The 27,331-nt window shown below is 42.2% G+C and overlaps 1 protein-coding gene across 3 annotated transcripts in view; it reads left to right on the forward strand.

Annotated features, from left to right (window-relative positions):
- dgkzb (diacylglycerol kinase, zeta b) overlaps positions 1-27,331 on the forward strand; it is a gene marked incomplete at its 5' end in the record, with an annotated part of 47,637 nt that overhangs the window by 5,460 nt on the left and 14,846 nt on the right. Inside the window, 14 exons of one of the 3 annotated variants that reach the window (XM_080437104.1) lie at positions 96-276; positions 20,029-20,137; positions 20,328-20,423; positions 21,042-21,119; positions 21,937-21,993; positions 22,101-22,169; positions 22,835-22,906; positions 23,584-23,700; positions 24,076-24,144; positions 24,384-24,485; positions 25,891-25,973; positions 26,187-26,247; positions 26,369-26,482; positions 27,107-27,247. In XM_080437104.1, the coding sequence (XP_080293230.1) occupies positions 263-276; positions 20,029-20,137; positions 20,328-20,423; positions 21,042-21,119; positions 21,937-21,993; positions 22,101-22,169; positions 22,835-22,906; positions 23,584-23,700; positions 24,076-24,144; positions 24,384-24,485; positions 25,891-25,973; positions 26,187-26,247; positions 26,369-26,482; positions 27,107-27,247 (1,182 nt within the window). Of the gene's footprint in view, positions 1-95; positions 277-18,487; positions 19,432-20,028; positions 20,138-20,327; positions 20,424-21,041; positions 21,120-21,936; positions 21,994-22,100; positions 22,170-22,834; positions 22,907-23,583; positions 23,701-24,075; positions 24,145-24,383; positions 24,486-25,890; positions 25,974-26,186; positions 26,248-26,368; positions 26,483-27,106; positions 27,248-27,331 lie in introns of those variants that run through there. The other 2 variants (XM_080437103.1, XM_080437105.1) reach the window with 2 other exon arrangements.

Genomic DNA, 27,331 nt, shown 5'->3' on the forward strand with positions numbered 1-27,331 from the left:
AGAAGGAACATCGGTCATCATGGAGGACCAGCAGGCTGAAGAGGACCAGAGAGCAGGAACACCACCTCCTGCTCTTCCCCTGCCCAACAGCACCTCCATACCCGATGGAGAAGAGGAACCTTTCACTGACACTTCTGCTGTCTTCTCCTCCTCCTCATCATCGTCCTCCTCGTCGTGCGCCGATGCCGCGCCGCCCTCGTCGGCCGCACCTCCTTCCCCCCACTGCGTCGTGCACACCAGCCGGACATTCGGTGGGCTCAAGATGTTCTGCAGGAGGTGAGCCCAAATGGCATTTTGTGTTCCACATCTAGCAGTAGACGATGTTCAGATCCCAGATCAGCAACGCTGTGCTAAACCAATAGTAAGGTATACGAAAGTAAAGAACCAGGAGGAAGACCAGAGATGAGAAGAGAGACTAAAGGGAGCTGTTTTTTTTATTTCTCACTGCACTTTATACTTTATATACATTAGCATATTTGTATTCTGTTGCTAATAGATTTTTATTTTCATCTTTGGATAGATTTTTATTTTCATCTTTGGATTTATGTAAAGCACTTTGTAACTTTGTTTTAGATATTTTTGGGGTCTTTTTCTGCCTTTATTGATAGTACCAGTGGATTAGAGACAATATGTGGTATGCGCCTGGACCGCTAGGCCAGCGGGCAAGTGCTTTATAAGTAAAGTTTATTATTTAGTATTATTATTATAATAAAGAGGAGTTGGAGACCGAAGGAGGAAAAGAGGAGGTACGAACAGGAGAGTTCAAGAGTTCATAGTTCAATTCACAGACATTTATGTGATCCTGAAAGATCATGGAAGGAGGAGCTGACAGAGCCAGATCAGAAGTGGAGAAGATGGTTGCATGTACACACTAGGTCCAACAGATGTTGGTCATACCTGGAGGTCAGTCACAGTTCCTGAAACCCCTGGATACAATCTATCGTAGTGCAGTTTTATCCAACGCCAGACGTCATCGCCTAATGAACATCACAGTACTAAGTGCCTGGATTATGTCTAAATATGGACATGCCTGATATCACAATACTGACATCATATCTGAGCTGACTGACATCTCCCAGTGCTGGGTGCTGAACACACTGCTCAACACCTCACAAATCAATGATTTGTCGATAACCCTGCGACAACTCGGCCGTACTGTATACTGTACTGTATTTACAACTCGGCTGTACTGTGTATACTGCTGTACTGTATCTATATTTACAGATACCCAGTGCTGATGGGTACTGACGATCTACAAGCTGATAACGTGTTGCAAAGTGACCAAGCTGATGGTGCGTCACATAGTCTTGTGTATACAGTATGTAAAGCCCTCCTTGCAAAACTACTTTCTTTTTGTCTTCTCCAGGCCAACAGGCAACTATATTTTCGCCCCTGTCCGTGTGCGTCTGTTTGTGTACACCTAATCTCGGACACCGTTGGACCGTTTGGCGTCAAACTTTGTAACTATGCACCCTCCCAGTAGGCCGAGGAAGACATTTCACCCCAAATTGTTCATATCAGCCTCATGGCGCTATACCAGGACCCTTTAGCTTTTGGCCTATACTTCTTCTCTAATCTCATAGGGTGTACAGTCATTTGCACCAAACTTGCACAGACAGCATCCCAAAGTGCACCAGGGAACTTCTGTAAGTCAGTGGAGCCCCACCAGATAAACTACACATTTCTCTTCTCTCAACTGCTGTCTCTATTCTGCCTCTTTACATCAGGGATTCTCAGTGATTCTTTCTGAGTTACAGACCTGTAATCGTCCATTTGGTTCCTAACAATTAATAATAGGCTTGTGTGCACTTTTCCAGAACGTGGCATAAACATTCTCTGTTCTGGGTCTGTTTCCAATTCATTTGATTGACTCAGCAGCAGATTTGAACCGGAAACACATATGAAGGTGTTTCCGGTACCAATATGCTGTTGAGCAGAAAAAGGGAACTACAGTTATATGCACAGTCTATTTAGCTGGGGACACCCAGGAACCCCTTCAAGGACCCCTGGGGGTCCCCAGACCCCAGGTTGAGAACCAGTGCATTACGTGATCTTTCTAGGATCCCAGTAATCATGTTCACTGTATGTCTTGAGCCATGTACTCCTGTTGCTGATCTAGGAACTGAAGCTTACTCTATACTGTTGGACTTGTTGGAAATATTTGTGGATAAGAGAGTAACATAACTGGTCAGAGTAATACACCTGGAGGTCTGCAAGCATGTCATCAAATTTTTTCCACTAGTAAAAAAACAAAGGGTTGTCCCAGATGCCACAAAGGTTGTCTGTCAACAACATGGCACAATACATGGCTAATTGTCTTGTCTCATGCAGGCATGTGTCACATTTGGACTAACATTCTAATCTCTGACTGCTATCGCTTGATTTTAATATGGTGTCATCTAGGAAATGAATGTTATTCTACTGCTTTGACTCAAGTGCTAGTCACTCTGTATAAGAGTGTCAGAAAAAAATCTAAATGTAAAATATGAATGCAAGTGCATTTTGAAATTGAGGAGGAGGTCGTTAATCTCCCAGTGATCTCTTCCCCAGTACTCTAATTATAGCTGCTATTAATGGATTGGAATAGAAATTAATTACAAGCGGTCATTTTTAGGGCCTGGTGGGAGCACTGTCCCTCTAGAGTGCAGAGAATTATATCTCTCTCCTCTCACAGGAGGGGAGTCGAGTCCAAGTCAATGAGGAGGGCACATTTTATATTTTAGTCATTTATCTGACACACTTATGCACAGAGACCTGCGTCGACTGAGCAGGCTGGCGTTCGGTGTCTAGCTCAAGGACATCAGGACGAATGGCTCTGTTGGGGTACAGACGGTGAATTTGCTGTTAACAGGACGACGAGTTTAATCTGTGCCAGCGAGTGGCTCCAGAGATGAAGCTTTCAGCACAAGACTGCTTAGGAAGTTCTTGTGTGATCTTTCAACCGTCATATTGGAGTATTATCTGGCCCTATGGCTCTGACCCTTGTAACTCATACTTTTGTCATGATTGTCGTGATCTTGGAATTTAAGCTTTTTTTTTTTACAAATCTTTTTTTCCCTTTCCTTTTTCTCCCAATTTAGTCACCAATTCCTGATTCTCTGTGTATTCTAGTCTGTTCAGTGACTGTAGGAGTCGCTGCTAACTCCTACAGTTGGTGCTAGAAAGAGCACAGATAACCACGTGTCCCCTTCGATACACGTGATGTCAAGGCCGCTTCTTTTCACCTGACAGCGAGAAGTTTCACCGGGAGGATGTAACACATGCAGAGGTACATGCTATTCTCCTCAGTTCCACACCCCACTGTACAGGCGCCTTGACCAACCTGTAGGAGTTGCTAGTGCAGCGTCAGAGATTGCCCTCCCCGCACGGCTTCCAACCCGCACCGTGAACAGGCCGATTCGTGTTCATTGGAGTGCGTGCGCCAAAATGTTTACTGCTGAGCTACTATACTACAAAAAGCCTGTTTAGGCAAATTATGCTTTTTAGCGTTGTGCAATAAATCAGACTTCAGTACTCTCTTGAAACCATCAATAGTTGCACTTTCTCTAAGTGTCTGCATAAGAGCTTTAACTAGATGACTTATTTAAATGTGACGTATTGAGTCTCAGGATCAGTGCAGCCAGCTGCCAGCTGTGTCTAACTTGATTAGGGCAGCTGGCAGGATGTATGGCTGCTCTGTGATTATTTCTGTTATCATTATTACTGTCGTACATAAATAATGCAGCTTCTGGAACCTGTCAATCACATGTGACCCTTCCTACACCTACCTGCAGCTGAGACACTATACAATTAAAGCCACAGTAGAATCAACAGTATGGATTAAAGTTCAAGCTTACAATGTGTCAAAGTGATGCATTGTAAGCTTGTTATTGTAAGCCTATTTTCGGAGTATTTGAAGTGGTCAATCTAGAAATACATCTTCCAGAAAACCCTAATGATCTGGGATATTTTATAATATCCCCAATTTCTTCAGCTGGTATGGCTGTAAAACATCATAATTTTACATATTGTGCTAATTGTTTATGAAACACAGCGCTAGTGTGTGGGGCTCCTTTCACGCTGTTTCACAGATAAGGAATTTGCCTAACAACATGTTTCAGTCATGAGATTTTATTTAGCTTTAATCCAGAAGTATTAGATTATGAATAAACTACAATATAATCTTACATTCAGCAGCTAAATTCCACCAGTAACTACAGTATATGTTTTGTCCTCATCTTGTTTTTCTTTTGGAAAAACTTGCTTTTCTGCCACAGGAATATTGTCTGCCCTCTACTACACAGTATATATGTCTCTGACCTATGTCTTGTACCCCTTGTGGTGGTTGATGATAAACATCAAAATCAGTTCCAGGTATTAAGAGTGGGTTGTATTCATACTTTATTGTCTCCGCCAGAGGTGGAGAGTATGTTTTCGTTCTTGTCCTTCCGTGTGTCCCCCCGTCAAAGCCAAGCTAACATTGGTCAAGCTTCGCGTGACACGTGACAATATTGTTGTCACCAATGCTCTGATTGGCTAACGAGACGCATGATGACATAGAAACCTATAAATAGGTGTGTCGCTTCCATCAGCCAAGCTAACATTGGTCAAGTGACACGTGACAATATGTAATATAAATAGGTAAGACAGGATTAATCAGGAACAGTACTGGCGGAGACCTGTGCTCCGAGGAGCACATTTTCTAGTTTAATTTTGTTTTAGTTTTAGTTCTAGTTATTTTTTGTATTTGTTATATTGTTGATTTAATATGAAGCGAGGACAGCTTAAATCAATTGGAAAAGTACACCATAAATGATAGATCAAATTAAACTCATGATTACAACTAACAACAGTAATTTCACTGTGGCCAAAGTTACATTAATTCTTGCGCTGACAATAAGCCACATAGCACCAGTGCAAGGCGCATTTCAGTATCTTCCCCGACGCACGCGCCTTGCGCCCGGTTTGTCTAGATACCAAATGATCGTAGCCATGATGCAAAATTTCACCATTAAAATGTATCTCTGGAATCATTATGATAAACATGAGTCATACAGAGTTTTGACCTTTCATACCAAGTCTAGATTAGTTTATTATACTATTATATAGTATAATATTATATTCTATATAAATGTATTTTATATCATAATAATTATGGTGTTACAGACGTGATGTCATCTTATATCTCCAAATACCAGGTTTAATGGGCTTGGGTTAATGTTTGTGGTGTAAGGGTTAGGGTTCAGGGGTTAGAGCTCATGTTGGTGTTGGCAGTGTTTGATGTCTGTGACCGGCCACTGAATGAGCTGCTGTAATCTGATAATACCACCTCTGTGTGTGTGTGTGTGGGTGGGGGGGGGGGGTACTGTAGTTGATCACGTTTTCTCCCATGCCAGCTCAGCCATCTACAACCCAGTATGTAGTATGTTATTAGAGCTTTGTAGTGTATAGTCTTGTTAAAATTGCATTGATGTGGACGATGCTGCGGTGCTGATTTTGGTTGTAAATAGCACAGTAAGTTGGTAGTAAGGTTGGTGTTCAGTAGCTGGTTCAATTCTGGAATTGGTTCAGACAGAGTAGACGCATTATTCAGATTAGATCATTTCCGAGTCAAACAAATCCCCAACAATTTTGTGCCACATGATTTTAAGATTAAAATTGAATACATTTCTGTTGAAATAACAGTAAAACTCTTTAAAAAAAAGAGGAAACCTCGCTCTGTCTGACAATTTACCTGAAAGATTCAGAATATGGGATTCGGATAAAATTGCCTCGCAGACGGACGGTGAGACCACTTTCAACTAGATTTTCAAGCCGATACTTGGCCTGAAAATCTAGTACTATAGAGCTTTGTGTCTGTTTGTTGATGTTGTCAAAATTGGCCAAAAACTACATTTATTCCTTATAAATAGGTTCGAACCATTCAAACCTATCAAATTTCGAACCCATTTTTAAAATATTGTATGCTGTAAACCTTAATTTAAAGACCACAGACGTTTCTCTCTCTCTGTGGCGTGGTTGTACTTTTATTTGTATTTTCTGGAAAGGGAAGAAGAATGAAGAAAGAAGAGTACTGTGGGAAAAAATACTAATCTAAATATAGCTTAACAGGTTTGTACTGGAATTCCGTCGTTTTGGTGTTCTCAATTCTTTGAGGACACAAAGGCCAAATAGGGCACAAAGGCCATCACATACAACAATGATGTTTTACTTTAAAGGTTAAGGATGATTACATTTTAATATAGTATAACTCTCAGTAACATATAACCTGTTTATTTCACAAAATAATGTATTGGCAAATTACCAATATTTGTACAAAGTCATATTGGTCTCAATATTTCTCACATTCAGCACTGCCCTGCTCTGATTTAAGTAAGGGTCACATGAATCCCATGAGCATTCACAGATGAGAGGTTTTATTGTATTTTATCCACCAGTTATTTTCATTGAAGATGAATTGTGATTGAACAAGCAGTAATGACTTTAGTTGATTTGACATGATTTAGCCTAAAATATAGTATTTGTTCAGTATTAATAATAGAAGATTAAGGTGAACTTCATCATTCATTTGGTTAGCCTAATACACATTATTTATTTTTTTTCATTTGTCATTATATATTTCTCTCACACACACCTCGGGCAAAGGACAGTTTTGTTGTGGAGTTAAACTGTTGTGTATTACCGTCACTCTTGAAATGCCCTATGAATATCGCTGCAAAGATGTTGGAAGTCAATTGGACGTGTTGGACCCATGCTGCAACCTTTTCTCGGCGTGTCGGCCATTTTTGGTAGATACAAATCGCATAATAGTTTCGCAAAACGGAACTACTGGACATATACGTATGTAGCTCGCTCCAGCTTGAACATAATATCACTCTCGTGGACTTGTGACACCCACGTACAGCAGGTAGGCTACAGTCAAAATTCCTGTCTGTTACAATTGTTTAATTTAAGCTGGTAACGTTAAACAAACAGCCCCTCTCTCTCTCTCTCCCCCCTTCCATCAAAAGCATCAGCTTCGGCGGCATTCAAATCAGCCTCGAAATCAAACATACTACTGGTTAGTATATGCGCAGCGATGTTTCACTTGATGTTGTCCAATAATTTGGAATCTCAACCACAGACAACTGGTGCCTAAAAGCCGTATTGACAGAAGATAGCACTAAGGAGAAACAGTTAAATCAGCGTGGGCAGTGCAGGCAGGGCATCAAGGCCGCTGTGGCCGCTGTGGCATCTATCTTTTCGAGGGCCGTGGCCGCCGTGAAATGCCTGGTAACAATAGATCATAGCCCTTTGTGCAAAAACTAGAGGTTCGGGCGGCTAGGCGGCCCTCACACCTACATCGCAAGGCCGATCCGGCCGATATGTCTGAGTTATAGTGTCGGGGGCTTTGTCAGAGTACTACCCATTGCACCCGTCTGTCCGTGTCCCTTTTATTCCCATATATGGAGAACCCTGATGTCATTAGTATATGCCCATACCCTGTATATTGGCATACCCATGTATGGGCTGGATCGGCGGTTCTGGACAACTGAATATCCATGGCATATGGACATATCGGTCGGGATTGGCAGTTCTGGACAACCGCATATCTGAACAACTCTGCGGCGGGCACCACACTCCCTCAAGTCCTTGCCGATGCGTGAGCCGAGTATGAAGTCGTCGTTCCTATACATGCACATGACCATATATATGTGCATAGTGGTCGGATATGTGGCTCTGGACAACCGGCTCTCCATATATGCCTATATATGGGCATATCTGGTTTGTTTATGGTTATGTCTGAGTCATAGTGACATGCCTATATATGGGCGTATCGGGTTTGTTTAAAGTTATGTCTGAGTCAGAGTGACGTGGCCGTGGTCCTGCCTAAAAATGGCGTATGGGATTTGTTTATTGTTATGTCTGAGTCAGAGAGACATGGCCGTGGTCTGCCGGCCGGCCGGTCCACCCTTAAGCCAATTTTAATATAATAGGATAGTCTCGCATGCAGGCAGGTAAGACTATTTTTGTTGAGACTATTTTTTTATTTTGATGCAATTAAAGTGATGTTTTGTGATTATGCATTATTGAGCACACTCAGTGCGAAACTTGAAGCTGTAGCTTGCAGTCTGCAAAGAGACGGTTCTGTGATCTCACCAGGCAAGGTGCTGTGCATGGTTACAGGGGTTCAGAAACTTGCTAGAACCTCCGAGGCAGATTATTATTATTTGTTTTTGGAAGATTTTTTTTAAATTGTGTGTGTGTGTGTGTGTGTGTGTGTGTGTGTGTGTGTGTGTGTGTGTGTGTGTGTGTGTGTGTGTGTGTGTGTGTGTGTGTGTGTGTGTGTGTGTGTGTGTGTGTGTGTGTGTGTGTGTGTGTGTGTGTGTGTGTGTGTGTGTGTGTGTGTGTGTGGTGACACAGACCTAGTTCCTGGTCTATCTGTGTCTTCGACCTCCTTCTGTCCTTCTATCTATAGTCTGCCCTGGAAACACACTGGAGACACACAGGGAGAGAGGAGGACAGAGGAGACGAGGATGTGGATAGAGAAGGAGAAGAGGAGAAGGAATTAGGAGGACAGGAGGAGAAAGAAGGGGGTTGAGGAGACAGGAGAAAGAGGAAAACAAGGGGACAAGCAGAGAAGAGAAAGGAGGCTGATGAGCAAAGGAGTTGACCACTAAATCCCTATATACTTTGTTGTATGACAAATACCAAAGATAGCCTGGCTATTTTCACTATTTTGGTGGGGGTGCTATTTTTTAAAACAAAATTAAAAATAGAAAATTTGCCAAAAATAAGGATGCCAGGGTTAATGTGGTTAAGCCCTGATTATACTTGCCTCTTGCCACGAGGGTCTGCGGATAGCGGATGAGACGTGGTTCTGATTAAACTTATATTTGGTGTCACAGACACGCATGGGTTCCAAGAGTAAGAGCAACACGAGCTGCACTCAATACAATGTACAACTTAATTACCTTTTTCCCAGACAACTGACAGACTTGTGCCATGGCAAGAAGCCATTGTGAGTAGTCTACTGTCCTAGTTAACTCTAACTTGCGTCTGTTATTTCTTTGCATTCCTGTAATTCTGAAGACCTCAAATGTTAATGCATTTCTTCAGAAAAGCTTTGAGGCGATTTATTTTCCAATTCTGCTTTTACCATTTAACAATCGAACGAACATCTCTCTCGTCCTCAGACAAGCCCTCCATCGTCGCCTCCATTCATCCCGGTTCTCCATACTGTACATCTGACCAGCTCGTCTGTACTTTGTGCTCCTGCATCGTTATTGAGTATGTCCACCATCCACGTATGTTAATTTGGGTCGTCCTCGTGACCGGTGCCCGTGTGTTTGTTCCCACTTCCCACAGCACCAATTTGCTGTCTAGCAGTTCTTGATGTCTTTTGCAGCGTCCTGTTAGTCTCATTCTCCTGCTATTTTCTCGCTCACCCTTGGTATTCCCTCATACAGATTCTTTTTGGTAACATGTCCACTCTTGCTGATGTTAAGTACGGCATGCGACATTCTGGTGTAGCCCCCGTCTAGAGACTTCTGCAGGTTTGGTTTCTGGGTCCAGCATTCGTTGCCATATAGGAGAACAGACTCTACCGTTGCATAGAAGAATATGAGTTTGATTTGTTGAGGGATGCCGTTCAGGGCATCCCTGAACGGCATCAGGGCCCATGCAAGTGCCTGCCTCACTTTCAGATCTTTCTCAGTTGAGTTGACCCATGAGCCCAGGTATTTGAAGTCCTTGACTTCCTTCAGAGCAGTACCTCCTGTTGTTATAGGTGAATGTTCCGATAGGACGTTATAGGTGATAAGCTCTTTTTTTGGGGCATTTAGCCGAAGGTCAACCTTGGCACACTCTGACTCCACTCTGTTCGGGAGCTCATGTGCTTGTTCCACGTGGTCGGAGAGCAGGCTGATGCCGTTCGCATAATCACCACTTCAGGTTCAAATCCTTTATTGTAAACATCACATAGCATAATAGAGCAACATCAAGGGGCGGCCATAGCTGAGAAGTGGTTGCCCCAGGTACGATTCCAGGCCAGGCCAGCAAATGTGTCGATGAAATGAAATTTGTCCCTGAGCAAGACTCTTAACCCCTAATTGCTCACAGGCCCTCATTGGAAACAAGACCGCAAGGACTTTCATGAACGGACCTGTTAAAGGAATTATCCTTATCCTATCCTTAGAGCGGGTGGCAATGGATCTTCTCTCTGAACTTCTCAACAGAGAGTCCATGTTTCTGTTCTAACGCATGCAGTCAGCGTTCACACAAAATCTAGGGTGCACATGGATGCCCCCGTGGACATGAGCTGGTGATGAAATTCACGTCATATGACGCTATGCGGGCGCGGAAAGTATAATTTTGTCTTTAGAAGTCAGTGTCGGGTAAGGCAGGAGCACTGTAGAAGTGACTAAAGACAAACAATTTGAACAGTATATCTTATATTTTGTATATTTTGTCTTGGCTGCAACATAGACATGTTATATCCTACCACCACTACATCCTAGTCTAAGGTCACTAACTGTTGAAGATTTGAACAATGGAAACAACAAGTCCCCAGGACTTGTTGTTTCCATTGTTCAACATTGTTTACATTTCACTTACTACTAGTCGTAGTACCTTAGAACTGTATTATAACTTTAATCTTTTATTAATAACTACTTGTTTTGTTAGTCTGGTGGATTCTCAAACTAACTTTATACACTCTTATTGCTCTGTGACTGATAAAAACAAATAACTATTCTTTTACCAAATTTCGACTAAATCACACTACAGTGTTGCTTGGTTGTAATGGAGTATAAATTGAACTTTTTCTAGGATAACTCACAAGAATATTGTCTGTCCACTATGTCTCTGATCCTAGTGCTGCTCCTTACTCTTATTTGATAGTAATGTTGCTGGGAACTGAAGATAATATTTTTTTGTCTAAATGTTGAAAGGACCTGTTCATATTAGATAGACAGACACACATAGCTGTTTGTTTCTAATCCATTGTGTGCTGGGATGAAAGTTGAGGTTTTTATTTGCAAGACACAGACCTCATCACTAGATGGCAGCACTTCTGCATTGTATCTGTTTGAGGTTTCATGGGCAGATGGAATAAGAGAAGACTAAAATAATAGAAATGTGGATTAGTCACAGCAGGTGCTGATGCAGAATTACAAAGCATATTTATATGATGGAGTTGAATGTGGAAGGTGTTGCAAAGAGGTGAATGTGGATGTTTTGATGCAGAATGTACTTGGTATGTTCCGCTGATAATTGCCTGGCTACTAGAATGAAAGCTCTGGAGCTTTTGAGCATCTGTGTTTAGTCTTTTAGACACTCTAGCTGCCTCTGTAGAACAAAGGCAACCTAGAGGTGTGCATCATTTTTTATATATATCTTTAGAGAAAATATTTCACCCCCTTTTTTTCTCATTAGTCTTGTTTGTCACTGTTGGCCCTCGTGGCTCCCCTGCCAGTGAGGAGCCCCCACTGGGACGACTTAGGGCCTCCATCTTACTCTTATCGTTCCAACACCCCCCGCTGACACCCCAGCCCATAGGAGTTGCTGGTGCATTGCCCTATACCCACCTGGCTTCCCTCTCGTGGACACGGCCAATTGTGCTCATGTGGACACTCGGCCAAGCTGGAGGCACACAACCCCAAGAACTTTACTCCTGTGCCACCCGGGGTAAAGGGAGAAAGATGTGCATAGTTGAGCTATGTAACTATTTTTTTGTCAGATGACCTCACGCCCGGGCTACACGTAATTGGATATTTTCCTAAACACAAATGTTTCTGTACGTTTGGGCTTCTCAGCCACACGAATATGGTGTTTTTGAAATCAGATACAAATGAGATTTCCGGGGGGCGGGGGGGGGCTGCTAGTGTAGACATGTGGAGAGTTTGAGAAACGATGACGCCACAGCTCAATTTGCGCATGACCATTGTTGCTTGCTTGTGCTGGGAAACTACAACAATGATGGCGGATATCTATCAGGTTGTTGTTCATGTTTGTTTAGTGCTGTTTGGAGGACTATTAACATGTTTAATTGTTAATAACTTCAGTTGTCATTGTTGCATCAACTGCACCACTTCCAGCCATTTGCCAAATGAGCAAGAGATTGAACCTGCACATTCTGTGGAAAAATGTATACACGTTTTGAAGTTTTAAGAAAAGACAACAATTATGCCATGTTTTACAATATCCAAAATCTCTGACAATATCTAGTCTCATATCACAATTTTGACATATTAGTGATACATTGCCCAGCACTATAGAACGGACAGATGGTTCGACCTTGCCATCCATAGAGCCCTGCTGCTAGTATAAAAGTACTCCACTGCAGAGGACCAATTTTGCTTCCTATCAGTGGAGCGGGATTTGTGAACTAACCGGAGGTTTAGGCAAACCCCGCCCCCCGGAGAGCTGCTGTATTCCAAACCGCGCCCCCCGGAGAGCCGCTGTATTCCAAACCGCGCCCCGACCGTCTCCATTGGCTGGCTCTTTCCTGTTACTGTTACAGTAAAATACGCTAGTCTGTTATATAGTTTATAATAATTTCTATTCTAAACTCCTATACCTATAACAGACTAGCGTATTTTAACAGAAACAGGAAACAGAGCCAGCCAATGGCGACGGTCAGGGTTTTGATTACAGCGGCTCTCCGGGGGCGGGGTTTGCCAAAACCTCCGGTTAGTTCCCAAATCACGCATCAGTGGTGTCTCCGGCTTGACCAGGCACTCCAAAGAATACAATTGGCAGTGTTGGGTGGGAAGCCAGCAGGGGGATCTTTGTTGTTGCACTAGTGACTCCTACTGGTTGGTTAGGGCGCCTGTTCAGCAGGGAGGGGAACTGGGGCCAATGGTTTGTTCCTCCGCGTGTGTTTACCTCTCCCAATGAAACTCACTGTCAGGTGAAAAGAAGCAGCTGGTGACTCCATCCATGTGTAGCGGAGGATACTCATTTAGTTAATTGGACCTATGATTTAGTATATATTTTTTTAAATGCCACAGAATACAAATCACAAGGCTGGTTGGTTGCTATGCCAATCAACCCCTGACAACTGCACAAATGGCCACCAGAATGTGGTCTGTCTCCCAGAGGCTGTTATTGTCTAGCTAGCGTTAGTTACTGTAGTTAGTGTGCCAGTTAGTTGGCTCATGACTGAATTAATTTTAGTCAGTGTTGATGTTAACAGCTGTCCTTTGATTCATTGAATGTCTGTAATCTAAAGTCTACCAGAGACAACATGACGTCTTTCTTTGTGCTTTTTGCCAAATTATCATTCAAGCTGCTGCTGTTTAGCTTTTTTAAATAGACCCAGAACACTGCAGCTTGATAGCCTTGAAGTGTTAATGAGGAATATTATGGGATACCAGCCCTTTCATCTATACAGCAGCTCAAGTGAGCTGATCACAAAAGACACAGAACTGTCCATAGATCAGACAAACTGACTGACATACAGACAGACAGACCAATCTTGGGTTGATGTTGTGCCTGAAGAGATGTGACTCAGGTGGTCGATGTAGTGGTGGGGAGGGGGGTGTTCACTCATAAGCTTAGAGAGTGTTCATCCAGACTTAGCAGACCGTGTTATTTTAAAAACCGAAGCATAGTGCCCTGCCCCCCTGTCTCCTTTGCCTCTCTCTCTCACTTTCCTCTCCTCTCTCAGTATTCTTATCTATTGTTGTTCCATTTCATTCATTCTCTGACAGCTGGACTGACGGGTGACTCAGGTTGTATACAGCCACTACTCTTACATTATAGTTAGTTATGTCTACACGTTACAATTGTAGGCTCAAAGATGTGTTTGTTAACTCGTCGGTAACATGGTTAGTTCAGTGCTTTGTGATGTTGTGTCTCGGGTTGTTAAAGGTTACTAGTATCGCCTGTAGGTAGTGATAGTAAAACCAGTTACCTGACAGATAACTACATTAATAATAACAACAAATTGCACATTTGCTACAATCGTGTAGCAACTAGGAGATTGATGGAAATAAAGTAACATTGACAGTTACAGTAGGTTGGTAGAATTATAGTAATGTTGGTTGATACTCTGTAGAAGTATACTAATATAATTTGAAAATAATTGTCATATATTTGTTGATAGAAGGCTAGTATAGTAAAGTAATAATTGATAGTTGTCTAGTGATAATGATCGATAGAAGTATTGCCTAGGACCAGTTAACAGAAGTATAGTAATATTGGTTGATAGAAGTAATATAGGTTGATGAAAGTAAGTAATAAAGGTTGATACAAGGGAAATGCATACATTGATATAAGTCTAGAAATATACAGTTGGTTGATAGAAGTCTGGTGATATACAGTAGGTTGATAAGAAGTCTAGTAATATAGGTTGATAGAAGTTTATTAATATAGTATGATTGGCTGAAAGAGCGGAAATAATATCAAAGCCTTAAATGGAGCATTGTGGTTGGTGTGATTTTATTTCTGTCATTGAGTGTGGCAATTCTGTCCCTGTGAAGATTCATCAGTGATCAATGAATGTTTATAAAAGATCTAGGGCTCAAAATGTACTTGACTTGGTAGCACAGAATTGTGTTTTTTATAACGGAGCCTTTGCAACGTAATTTTGTTCTGTGCATCTCTGATGTAAAGTTATGAATGACAATAAAGAGGAACTTGAACTTGAGCACTGGTACTCACAATTTCAAAAAGTTAAGATCGGCACCAAAAATTAGGAGCATTCACCAAAATGTAAAGAGCACCAACATTCTTTTAAACTTTATTTTATTTGCTTGTCCTGCTCCTGATTTTAACCCCTTTAAAGCTGACGTCTGTATTTTCGTCATGTCAAATAGGCGAACTTAAAAACAACAAAACAATAATAGTATATCTACAAGCTCAAAAGGCCTCGAGTTGTGACGCGTTGTAAAAATGTTAATAGGGCTTATCTGGTTAAATTGAATGTAGGGTAATTGATATTTTTTGGCTGAAACAAAAGTTTTTTTGTTAAAAGGTTAAAGCTCTATGTTCTGATAATAATCATTGCTCTAGAGTGTTTGTTCAATAACAGGAGTCTCCCTGTCTCTCCAGCCCTATAATAAACAGAAAATCCATTTTCAGGTAGGTGACAAAATGTCAGCCAATCAGGAGAGCGTACCCATTTATCAGCTTAAATTTTATAGTGTGCCAGTTGCAATTTTGTCTGCTCATTTCTTTGTGTCATCACTTCCAATTTCACTTGTTTAATCTGTATCTGAATCTGACTGAGTTCCCTATCCTGATTGGATAAAATTGTATCCCAACCTGAAAATGCATGTTCTGTTTATTAAAGAGCTGGAGAGACATCAACACTCCTGTTACTGAACAAACACACTATACTGTAGTAATCTGTACTATCAGAATATAGAGCTATTTAACACTTATTTTAACCAAAGAAAATCACGTGCCCTACCTTTAAGTTAAGTTTATGTGTGTATGTTTGCATTGTATAATTGAAGTTAAATGTTATTTGCATATATATTATACTTGTTTTAAATTTGTCAGTCAAAAAAAAAGTTGTATTTTTATTTCTTTGCTTGAATACAACTTTAATCAAATCAAAGTTTTTTCGAATTGTTTTCTAGATAGAAAATCATCTTTTTCAGAACTTAAGTCAAAACATTGGTAATCGGTGGTCTAGGACTAAAAAATCGGGATCAGCATTGGACAAATAAATCTGGCATTTGTCAGTCTCTAATATACGTTTTACAAGTAACATAAGCATATGCAACCAAAACGGTCACAATGCTGTACTGTGGTGAGAGCTGGATCACGAATGGGAAACTGCTTGTTTTGTAGACTTCAAAAAACAGTTTGACTGAATTAATAGGACAATATATCAATATTGTATTGATATTGTGATATGAGATTAAGTATAGCCTGGGATTATCTATATCATAATATATATAATATTTGTCAACAAGCAACATGATCATATGACGAAACATTTTGAACAGATAAATAATATTAATGGTTCAGTGAATCCGTGTTTAGCTTAAGGCCACTTTGCCAGGACACACTTTGGCTAGGGTTGGGCAATGAACCAAAAATATATCAAAACCGACATTTGGAACCAATAACCGACTTAATCTTGCTAATATAGGTTAATCGAAAAATCTAAAAGCAGTTTTTGTGTGTGTGTGTGTGTGTGTGTATATACATAATAATATATATATACATGTATATATTATATACAGTACATATATATATATATATATATATATATATATATATATATATATATATATATATATATATATATATATATATATATATATATATATATATATATATATATATATATATATATATATATCTTTCTTTCTTTTGTTAATATCAACAAATCGATGCGAAACAATACAATGGTACAATGATGCCGTACAAAAATGGCGTACAAGTTCACAACGCATTGCCTCGCTAATCATAATGGAGTCAAAAGTTTGAATGAATCACCATATTGATTTGAAGTCATATTGCCCTAACATTGGCAATAGTGAAATCGAACCGTAGACCTTTAGAGCCAGGCATTCTACCCACTGGCTACCATGCCCACGTACAGTAAGGTGCCGCTTGATTAGATGACAACACAGGAAGCGGAGGAGAAGGTGCTATAAATGGATTGTTTCCCAGCAGGTCACTAATCTGCTGGTAGGTTGTCCTGACGATAATCAGTACATACAGGTTTTCCTTGTTCTCTGCTGCTCACATCACTTCCTGTTATTAAGCTGTTAACATTTTACATTGGTGTCTATCTGGTGATCTTATCCAGAGAGTGCCATCAAGTCCACCGTTATTAATGCATACTGTTACTGTATGTCCAGATCCTAGATCAGCAACATTACTAGTTTCAACCAACTGTAAGGAATACAAGGTTCAGAGACAACGTGGACAGTAGACAGACAATTACTTGGTCACTGGGATCCTTGAAAGTTTATGAAGACTTGATTCTGTACACTGCATACCGAAAATAGCCAATCTACAAGCGTAGTGTGCTTGTTGATTAGCTATTTCAGCCAAGTATAAAGTATAATGTTTTTCTTTACAAGCCCTGCCCGGAGCCACTCAGTCACCGTCCTATACTCGCAGGCGGAGCTTAGAAGCCCCGCACGGCCGGGGTCTGTAAGGAAATCAAGCGCTCCCCTTAACTTAGTTAAGCTACAGACACACTGGATCACTGTGGAAAGAAATAACGCACCTGGGATTGATATAAAGAAACTGATCTAAGGTGTAGAGTATAGTCTCATATATTACGTCTACTAAACAGAAACCAGCCAATCAGAATCGAGGAATGGGACTAGCCGTTTTAGAATACTAATTTTGTGTTGCGTGCCAACTGTTATCATGAGAATTTTGGTATGCCGTTAATGGGATAGGCCTACTTTTAAAAGAGCTTTTGAATGGATTTATTCATTGATTGCATTTCTTTTTTTAATTCCTTGTGTTTACGGTTTAGTGAGAGGTGGGTGTGTGGGTGGGTGGTGGTTTGGAGCTGAGAGTCCAGTGGGCCTGTTAGTTGTACTGAGGTTCTCTTGGGATGGTTGAGATTAAGTGACTAGTTATCACCAAGCATTCTCTTCCTTGAATTTCAGAACAAGGACACCACAGCTTCTTGCCGCATAAATGTCACTTATTTGTTTCCTAGTGTTGGCACTACATAATCAAGTATCAAACTAAGAAAAAAATCACTTCAAAGCTTATCTCCTGTCCCAATGAAAGTACTAGTACAGAAGTTGATTGTATGTTATTTCATAATTTGTTTGTTAAAGTTGTTTCTTAAATGAGCATTTCACACCTTTCTAACCTCATCTTCATATAGATGGGCATGTTTCTGAACTGTCACAGCCCTCCTCTGAGACACAGAGTGAGTAGACAGTGAGAGATCTTATAATGAGCATTAGTGAAGACCAGTTATATGAAGATAAAGTTGAAAAAATGATAGAAGTGCTCCTTTAACCTAGTTATGACTAGTATCCCAGACTGACTGGTTTCTGGTGCATCAAACTCTTATTTGTAAGTGTTGATGTTCTCTGAGCGTTAGTTATTAAATCGTTTCTGTTTCAGAAAGGATCCAGGTTATCCTATAAAAAAGTGGCTTAAGGGAGGACCGGGCCGGTGGGCGGGCCGGGGGACCACGTAGTCACGCTCGTGTCACTATGACTCAGCCATAACCATATAAGGATTTCCCAATGCAGCTACGCCCAAATATAGTGTGTTGGTTTAACCTCAATGTGTCGTCATGGGATCAGGCGCAAACAAATCAGTCAGTTCCATATATGGGCACAAAAGAGGGCATGCCCATGTATGGGCATCACTGATGACATCAGAGATCTCCATATATGGGCATGAAAAGGACGCGGACTAACAGATACAGAGATTTCCATATACAGTATGTGCATATTGGTCGGATCGGCGGTGCGACGTAGGTGTCAGGACTCTAGATCTGTAGTTAGTTACTAATAGTTTCTGACTGGTTTCTGCCCTGCCAGTTGTAGAGGTTTGACCTGCTGCTGGCTGACGTTCCAACATGGACACGTTTTTCCGGCGTCACTTTAAGAGGAAGGAGACTGGGCTTCAGGGCCACACGGAGGACACAGCCTGTCCCCAGCGGAGGCAAAGTGTTGCTCTGCCGACCAGCAAGGTCCGTCGGCGGTCCAGTGTGGGCGTGGCCTCATCCAGCCTATCACAGCGCAGACGCTCCAGCCTCCAGCTGCAACGGGGGATGCTACCCTTCATAGGGGGACGCTGTGCTGGGGGTGGGAGGCTTGGCAAGTCAGCCAATCGCAGCAAAATGGTGGGGCATGGTCGTAGGCGCTCCAGCACCACCACCCCCATGTTTAATCCGCGATTTGCTGTCCGGCGGAGGAAAGTTGGGAAACTTAGGACCATTGACACCCCCCTGCTGGGTCCTTCGATGCTATTGGCCAGTCTGATCCAGATGGCCGAAGAGGAGGAGGGGTTTGGTGTGGGGCTACCAGCTGGAGAACAACAGGTGGAGGTGAGGGACGGAGCAAGGACTCTGTCTCGCTCCAGCAGCCACCAATCAGATGGAGACGATGACAACTACACCAATGATGGCGACAGCCAATCAGATAGCAGCCTTCTGTCGGAGGCAGAGCAGCTGGCTGAGGAGGATGAAGGCCCTTCCTACTATAATCGTTCTAGCTCCTCTGCCTCCCCCGTCCCCACGCTGCCCTCTTCCCCTTCGCGGTCCCTGATCCGGGCCCCTCGTTGTCTGAGAAGGAATTCCTCCCTCCTCTTAGCCTTACCCCCTGACTCTGCGCCCTACACTCAGCCCCGCCCTTCCAGCCACAAGCGGAGGAAGAGGAAGGTGTCAACGGTGGTGAAGGCTGGCAGCCCCTGGCCGGGTAAAGGCAGGAGGACGTCACTGTGCTACCTCCATCACCCTGCCTTCTCCAGGGGCCCCGGATACTGTGACCCCCAGCTCAACAACTGGAGTACTTTCCTGCTGTATGTAATCCCTGACCCCCCTCACCTTCTATAGGAACCTAAAATCTAGTGGCCTTGAGGCAGAGCTTGTCTCTCCTCAGCCGGGTTCCTTGGGATTGTATTTAACAGCTTCTTTTCAGTTTGGTAATTGATTGTTCACACTTGTGGCATGAGAGATAGATAAAGAGAGAGAGAGAGATGGCCATTCAGGCAGAGAGAAAGAAAAAGAAAGAATAAGATTGATTCCTCAGCGCATCATAACATCCTCTGTGTAGCTGGCTAATTAAAAGATAACTCATTTGTGGCTAATGTTAACAATGAGGCTGGATCACTTGTGTTTTCAGCCTGTGTTTGTGTGTATGACTTTTGGTCAAATCTTTGGTGTTCTCAAGTTAACCTCATTCACACATTGGAAACACATCAACATTAACTGTTTGTTTCAGCCATGTAAGATATGTGTGTATGTAATATATTATTCTATCTACAGAACTGGGGATCTAAATGTGAGTTTTTAAAGTTTGAGTAGTTTAATAATAATAATTTAATACTTTCATCTTTTTCCTTGTAGCCCTCAAATGTTGTCTGTCTCTTCATCTGTTTGTCTGTGTGTCTTGACAGGAAGGCCCAAGGTAAACCAGCTGGACAGCATGCTGCAGCCCAGCCCAGTGTGTCAGCCCCCAGCGGAGCTGAAACACACAGAGAACTAAGTAGCACAGTGGATTGGAGCGTGAGTCACACACACGCACGCACATACACACCTATATACGTCTAATAGAATGTCATTGACTGACTGTCCAGGGAGCCATTTCATTCAGTTAAAAGTACATCTCACCAGAAACCCAGCTGTTATTTATTCTACACATGGATCCAAAAACTACAAGACGGGTATCTTTACTCCCTGTTGTGTCTGTTGCCAGGAAAATGCTCTGTTTGGTGATCATATTTGGTTTGAAACCAGCGGTTCTGGAGACTTCTGTTACGTTGGAGAGCAGCACTGCATCGCCAAGACTCTGGTGAGCCACCATTGACTTGACAACTGATTTTCAGTCCTACCAGGACTTTGAATGCAGGTTTTGGTTGACCACTGCTGACTGCTCTAGGAAGTCAATCAGATGTACTCATGGATTAAAGTTCTCAGTCGCCACGACTGATTTCAGTGTGTTGAGAAGCATATTCGTATATTTTGTACTTTTGTATAAAAGCAAAGGTTAAAGCCTCAGTCTGTGACTTCTTCACCTGGTTGGCAGTATGTACAGTAGAACAGCAGGAACAATATTACTAAAACATCATAATGTTACATAGTGAGTTAATTGTTTAGGTATCAGCGCTAGTGTGTTCCTCTAGGTGAGCTCCTTTCCATACTGTTTCTCTAATCACACATTAGAACTTGATCATACAAACATTTTCAGTCGTGAGATTTGATTCTGCTTTAATCCACGCGTACTTGACTTCTCCAGACTCTTCTGATAACTCCAGACTTATACAACTCTGTTATACATACGCTCACAACGCGTCGCAGCTTGACGTGTTCTGAGATTCTGGATGTGCTATCTTTGGTGCGTAGCACGGCATGTAACCAATTCTAAATCAGGCAATACAGTACCTGCTGTGATTGTTTTTCCCCCCTGCAGCAAAAATCTGTGGCCAGGAAGAAATGTGCTGGATGTAAGATCTCAGTCCACATAATGTGTATGGAGCAACTGGAGACGGTACGGAAACACTACAAAACCATCACAATAACACTACAAGCACCGCTCACATACTGGGCCATCCAGGTGGCGTAGAGGTACAGTACCTCACCCACCACCGCAGAGGCCAGTTTGCTTCCTGACATCGGTGCCTCCGGCTTTATCGGGCTCTCCAGCGAACACAATTGGCAGTGTTCATGCGGTTCGATACAGAGAATGCATTTTTAAGTTAATATCGTCCGATACCGATATGATGAACGTTTAATAGTGCATCCCTAATTTGGATAGGTTTCTCAATCGTTACTGACAAAATGGAAACGAACCAGAGCAGGAGAACATAACTTCGAAACGTCAATACCGATAAACGTGAAACATTTGTATGCATCTATTAATAAATGACCTACTGTCTAGCAGTAAGCCCAGCCCACTGTGTTGCTATCCGTGGTGCTGAAATGGTGTCTCTGTCTCTCTCTCTCATATTCTGTGTTTCTGTTTGTAATGTATTTGGGTCCCAATGGAAATATTGCAGGACTAGATGGTACTTACATTTTGCTGTGGGAAGGAGTGGGCGGTCAGAAATGAAACCATTGTGGGAACGGACGGGAATTGTCAGAAATCCAACGGGAGCTGGAGGGAGCGGGACTAAGAAAACAGTCCTGCGCAGGCTTCTAGTTGGCGGGGACAGGGACCACAGTACACGAAAAGGAATTGGCAGTTGATCAGAACAAACAAACAAAAAATACCACCCAGTGACCCAGAAATAATAAGTAATTAAAATGCCACATTTGTTTTGTTTTCTCTGTTTAACATGTACACATATTTTGATATCTTCCTTCAGATAAACTTTAAGTGTAAGCCTTCCTTCAGGGAGCATGGAACCCGTGCGATCAGGGAGGTCAGTACCTGAATGGATGAACAGGGAGACAGACTGAAGATATATACAGTAAATAAGCAGTTTTTTCTCTCAATATTAAATCTTCTTTTGTTTCTGCAATGTTTTAGCCCAGCACCGTGCGTCATCACTGGGTCCACAGACGCCGACAGACTGGAAAATGTCGACACTGTGGAAAGGTCAGTCTCAAATCAACTGAAAGTACAGCAAAGCTCTCTCCAACTGCTGCAAACTTTCTCCAATGGCTCTAAACTCTCCACGGACAAACAAAACCACATTACTTTAAGGTTGCCTTGAAAAGACACCCATTATTCTCTCAGGCTTTTGGCAAAAAGTTGTTTTGTTTGTTTGTTGGTTGTTCATTGTTTTTGATGTAAAGTGTCCTTGGGTTCATGGTGCTATATAGATTCAAGCTATTATTATTAGAGCCCAAGCACTGCACCAGTGCGAAGCCCTTTTGAAATTGCAAATATTATTATTTTCCGGATAATGAATTTTTGAGGGCCTAAACGTGCTGAAAAAGTTGCGCAACTTTGCACACACATCTCAACTGGTGAAACATTAAATAATGTATGCGTCTCAAAAAGGGGTGTGGCCTAATGGCTCAATAGCGCCACCTACAAAATGTCATGCTTGAAGCCCCACAATCCGGTTTCACCTACATGTATGAAAATTGGTACACACCTGTATCATGTCCCGACGAACAAATGGCACATGAGGTCATGGCTCTTGAAGCCATGACCTAATTTGCCTAAACCCAACAGGAAGTCAGCTATTTTGAATTTATTGTGGCGTTTTAGCACATTTCATGACATTTTCATGGGTTGTACTTTATTTCTCCCAGGGCTTCCAGCAGAAGTTTTCGTTCCACAGTAAAGACATTGTTGCCATTAGCTGCTCCTGGTGCAAACAGGCTGTAAGTACCACAACTGATAGTACCATAACAGGTAGTTGATAAAAAATACTAATTTTCTGTATACTGTACAAGCAGCAAACTCTCTGCTTGCCCAGTATTGCTGGGTTGTGCTCGGACAACATGTCGCGACGATCAGCGCGTTCAGGTTTTGGTACCCAACATTGCCTGGGCTAATGTGTAGGTAAAATAGCCTCTCCCTCTCTCTCCCCAGTCTCTCTCTCCCTCTCCCTCCCCTCTCCCTATCCATCTCTCCATATTTCTCTCCCCTGCTGAGCGAGCTCTGGTCTGACACCACACACAATCCCCTGCCTCCCCTCTCTCCTTCCCCCTGTCCCTATCCCACTGTCCCCCTATCTCTTGCTTATTGAGCTCTGATCTGACCCAGCCAATGGCGGCTTACTGAAGCCTGAACACTCTGAACATCCATCGTGCGCCTCATGGCGCGTTGTCAGCGCAATAACCCTGTCAATACCAGGCAAGCTGGTAACGTGCTTTAAACATCAAGTCCCAAATAAAGTGTGTGTGTGTGTGTGTGTGTGTGTGTGTGTGTGTGTGTGTGTGTGTGTGTGTGTGTGTGTGTGTGTGTGTGTGTGTGTGTGTGTGTGTGTGTGTGTGTGTGTGTGTGTGTGTGTGTGTGTGTGTGTGTGTGTGTGTGTGTGTGTGTGTGTGTGTTTCAGTATCATAACAAGGTGACATGCTTCATGCTGCAGCAGATTGGAGAGAGCTGTGGTCTGGGTGCTCACGCTGCCCTCATTGTCCCTCCAACCTGGATTATCAGAGGCCGCAAACCACAGGTACACACACACACACACACACACACACACACACACACACACACGGCAGTGGCCCAATAGGTTTGTGTTGAAGTATCCTTGAGCAAGACACTGATGTGATTGAACCCTAACTGCCCTAACTCTTGATGAGTTGGTTGGTGCCCTATGTGTGTTCATGTAAATATTGTAAAGCGCTTTAGATAAAGGCGCTGTAGAAATGCAAATACCGGTATTGTAAAGCGCTTCAGATAAAGGTGCTGTAGAAATGCAGACTATCTTACCATTTACACACTCGTACACCTTTACTTACTCTGCTTAATTAAGCTTAACAACTACGGCGAGCCCAGAAGCCCAAAAGGTGCAATATACTGTACAGTGTTGTCTTCTCTCCTCTAGTCGTCTTTAAAATCCAGTAAAAAGAAGAAAAGAACATCACTGAAGAACAAGAACAGGAGGGTTGGAGAGGTGAGTTAATGGATGAAATATTTGTGTTCATGCTACAATAGATTATGAGATTTTATTCTAGTTTAACCAGAAATAGTGACTTACTCAGCTTTGAGTAGTGCTCGTCTGTAAACAGTACAATTATGATTCACGATATTTATTTATTATTTACACGGTATTACAGTTTCTGCTATAAATGATTTCCATGTTTCTGTCTTTGTACTGTTTTAACTATTTCTGCTGCCTGTTGTGTTTTTTAGCTCCCAGATGGCCGTTGGAGGCCCTTCCTTATTAAGCCCCTCCCCTCCCAGCTGATGAAGCCCCTTCTAGTGTTTGTTAATCCAAAGAGTGGAGGAAACCAGGTACACAGTCTGTCCCACACTCCTTTATTGTTCAATAATATTGCCTTCAGCGGACCTGATTCTCCAAGAGATTTTCATTACAGTCTGTTCTTCTTTACGTACAGTATGTGGTTGTAAGTCTTTGTTTTTATTCAAATTCTTAAAATTCAGAAGTTGCAAAAACAAAAATATGAATGCTCAGAGCACTTCCAAAGTGGACGCAGCTCTTATTGTTGCTAGGTTCTGCGTCTCATCATCTGCGTTATTATTAATACAAATAACCTAACCAACATCGCTAATGGATAACATAAAGGTAAACATGAGTGCCTACAAATCGAATCTTTGTGATTGCTCTTGCAGCACATACAGTACATGGGCAGCTGGCAGCCCGGGGGCCACATGCGGTCCCCACCTTCACTTAATGCGGCCCGCCGGTTATTGTACCGATTTTATTTCGGCTGTTCCAATTCCAAGCATACAAGTTTACGTGACCCGTTTTAATTACAGTCCATTATATTAAATTGTATTGTATTTTGTATGTCCAATGAATTTAATTTAATTAAGTTAATATAAGTATTACTAAATGCATTTGAAATTAAATAAATAAGTTACACTGAATGATAATTGTTAATTTCCCTTTATTATTACATTTGTGACTATTATGGGTTATTTGAGTGATGGGGTTTATACAGTACACTGCTGGTGAGAGTGCAGGTACGCAGTGTGGACATTTTGTGGCACTCTCCATCATCAAAGTTGTCCACCCCTGCTCTAGCAGCATATCTGGATGAAGATCCTGCTGTCATATGAAGGGTTAGGAGTGTGTGGGTGCACAGCAGCCTCTATCTCTGCCATGTTTGTTGATATTTTAAGTCCTACGGCTACCACTTTCTCCATTTAGTTTTTCGACTGTCAATGAGTCATGTTGGTGAGAGCTGTTGGTGTCCAAATGTTGAACTCATTTCTACTTGAAACGCCCAGAGCACTCTGGCAAAGGGTGTAAGCTGCCTAGAGCGTTTTAAAACAAGGTGCATGCATGGTAGAGAGACGCTGGCTGCTCAGAAATGATTTCTGTGGACACAGATGGTTGTATGCAGTGGTGTGTTCTACCGTGTTACGCTGTATACGCCGTATACAGTGTTTTGGAAAAACGCGTATACAGTCTACTAACCATTTCATCCATTGAAAACGCGCTAGCGTATACCCACGACCACACGCATTTCGTGCAGGGAATGATTATCGTATACCTCAGAAAAAAACCTAGACCACACCACTGGTTGTATGATGACGGTCTCATTTTACATTATCCATTATGTATGTAAAACAACGTGCTCATTGTAAACATAAAGAATGCCTCAGTAGATACCGCACATTTTTTTTCCTTTTTTATTATTTCACTGAGCTGGATACAATTGTCTATCTTCAGGGAGCCAAGATCATCCAGTCTTTTATGTGGTATTTGAACCCACGGCAAGTTTTTGACCTCACGAGGGGCGGGCCTAAAGAGGGGTAAGAGAGAACACACACACACACACACACACACACACACACACACACACACACACACACACACACACACACACACACACACACACACACACACACACACACACACACACACACACACACACACACGATAATGAACACTGCAGTCTTCCCAGTTGTAATTTGTGTGTCTGTCTGTCTGTCTGTCTGTCTGTCTGTCTGTCTGTCTGTCTCAAGGTTGGAGCTATTCTCCAGGGTTCCCAATCTGAGGGTCCTGGCCTGTGGAGGAGACGGCACGGTGAGGATGAGTCACTAATCATTTACCATTTCCCAATTGGTTTGAATAATGGTTTTAAAATGTTGATAATAGTAGTAGTACTATAAACATTATAACTGACAAAATAAATGTCTGTCTATAGGTTGGTTGGCTTCTGTCGGTTTTAGACCAGCTTCAGTTGAACCCACAGCCTCCTGTAGCCATCCTTCCCCTGGGGACTGGGAATGACCTGGCAAGGACACTCAACTGGGGAGGGGTGAGTGTCTATTTATTTGTCCAGTGTTTCCCAAACATAAGAACTGGGCCCATTTGTATGTGAGTAAATATCCCATTTATTGTTGTTGTTGCTTTTTCCCCAAAAAGGTTTTCAGTATATTTTCAGAAATAAAACAAAAAAACAAAACAGTTTACGCTCACTGAGACAAAAGTCTCCATTCCATCCATTCAATTCACAGTTGCTTTCAGACAGTCTCATCACGGAGCTTTAAAAACAGTGGTTCTCAAAGTGGGGTCTTTCTTTTTTTTTTTTACTTTTTTTTTCAAAAACACGTGAAACACGTGATTGGCACGTTGCACCATAGCGGTAAAACACGTGAAACACGTGAATGGCACTCAATGAGTTAAGCTATTAAAAAATAACAGATCTACAAGCTGAAGTTGTGAGTTTGTAGATCGGCTATTTAAAAAAAAATATATATTATATGATTATTATTTGAACATTTTTAACAACACAGATCTTCTTTTATGGTGCTCCGTGGCACAACATCTTTTCAGGTGGGGGTCTGCGGCAAAATCATATCAGTTTGGGGGTCCTAAAAGTATTACCACATGTGATAGCACAGTTCGTCCCTGACTTCTAACACCTGACCTTTAACCCCAGGGTTACACTGACGAACCGGTGACCAAAATCCTGTCTCATGTGGAAGAGGGAACTGTCGTCCAATTAGATCGCTGGAATCTGGAGGTGGAGCCTAACCCTGACTCCCAGCAGGAGGAGCGGGAGGAGCATCAGACGGACAAAGTCAGTTCACCAATCACCAGAGCTCAGACTGCTAGATAATCAACCAGTACTAGATATGATTCAATAAATAATAATAATATGTTT

The sequence above is a fragment of the Gymnoscopelus braueri genome, assembly GCF_963280865.1.
Source record: "Gymnoscopelus braueri genome assembly, chromosome: 9".
Taxonomy (NCBI): Eukaryota; Metazoa; Chordata; class Actinopteri; order Myctophiformes; family Myctophidae; genus Gymnoscopelus; species Gymnoscopelus braueri.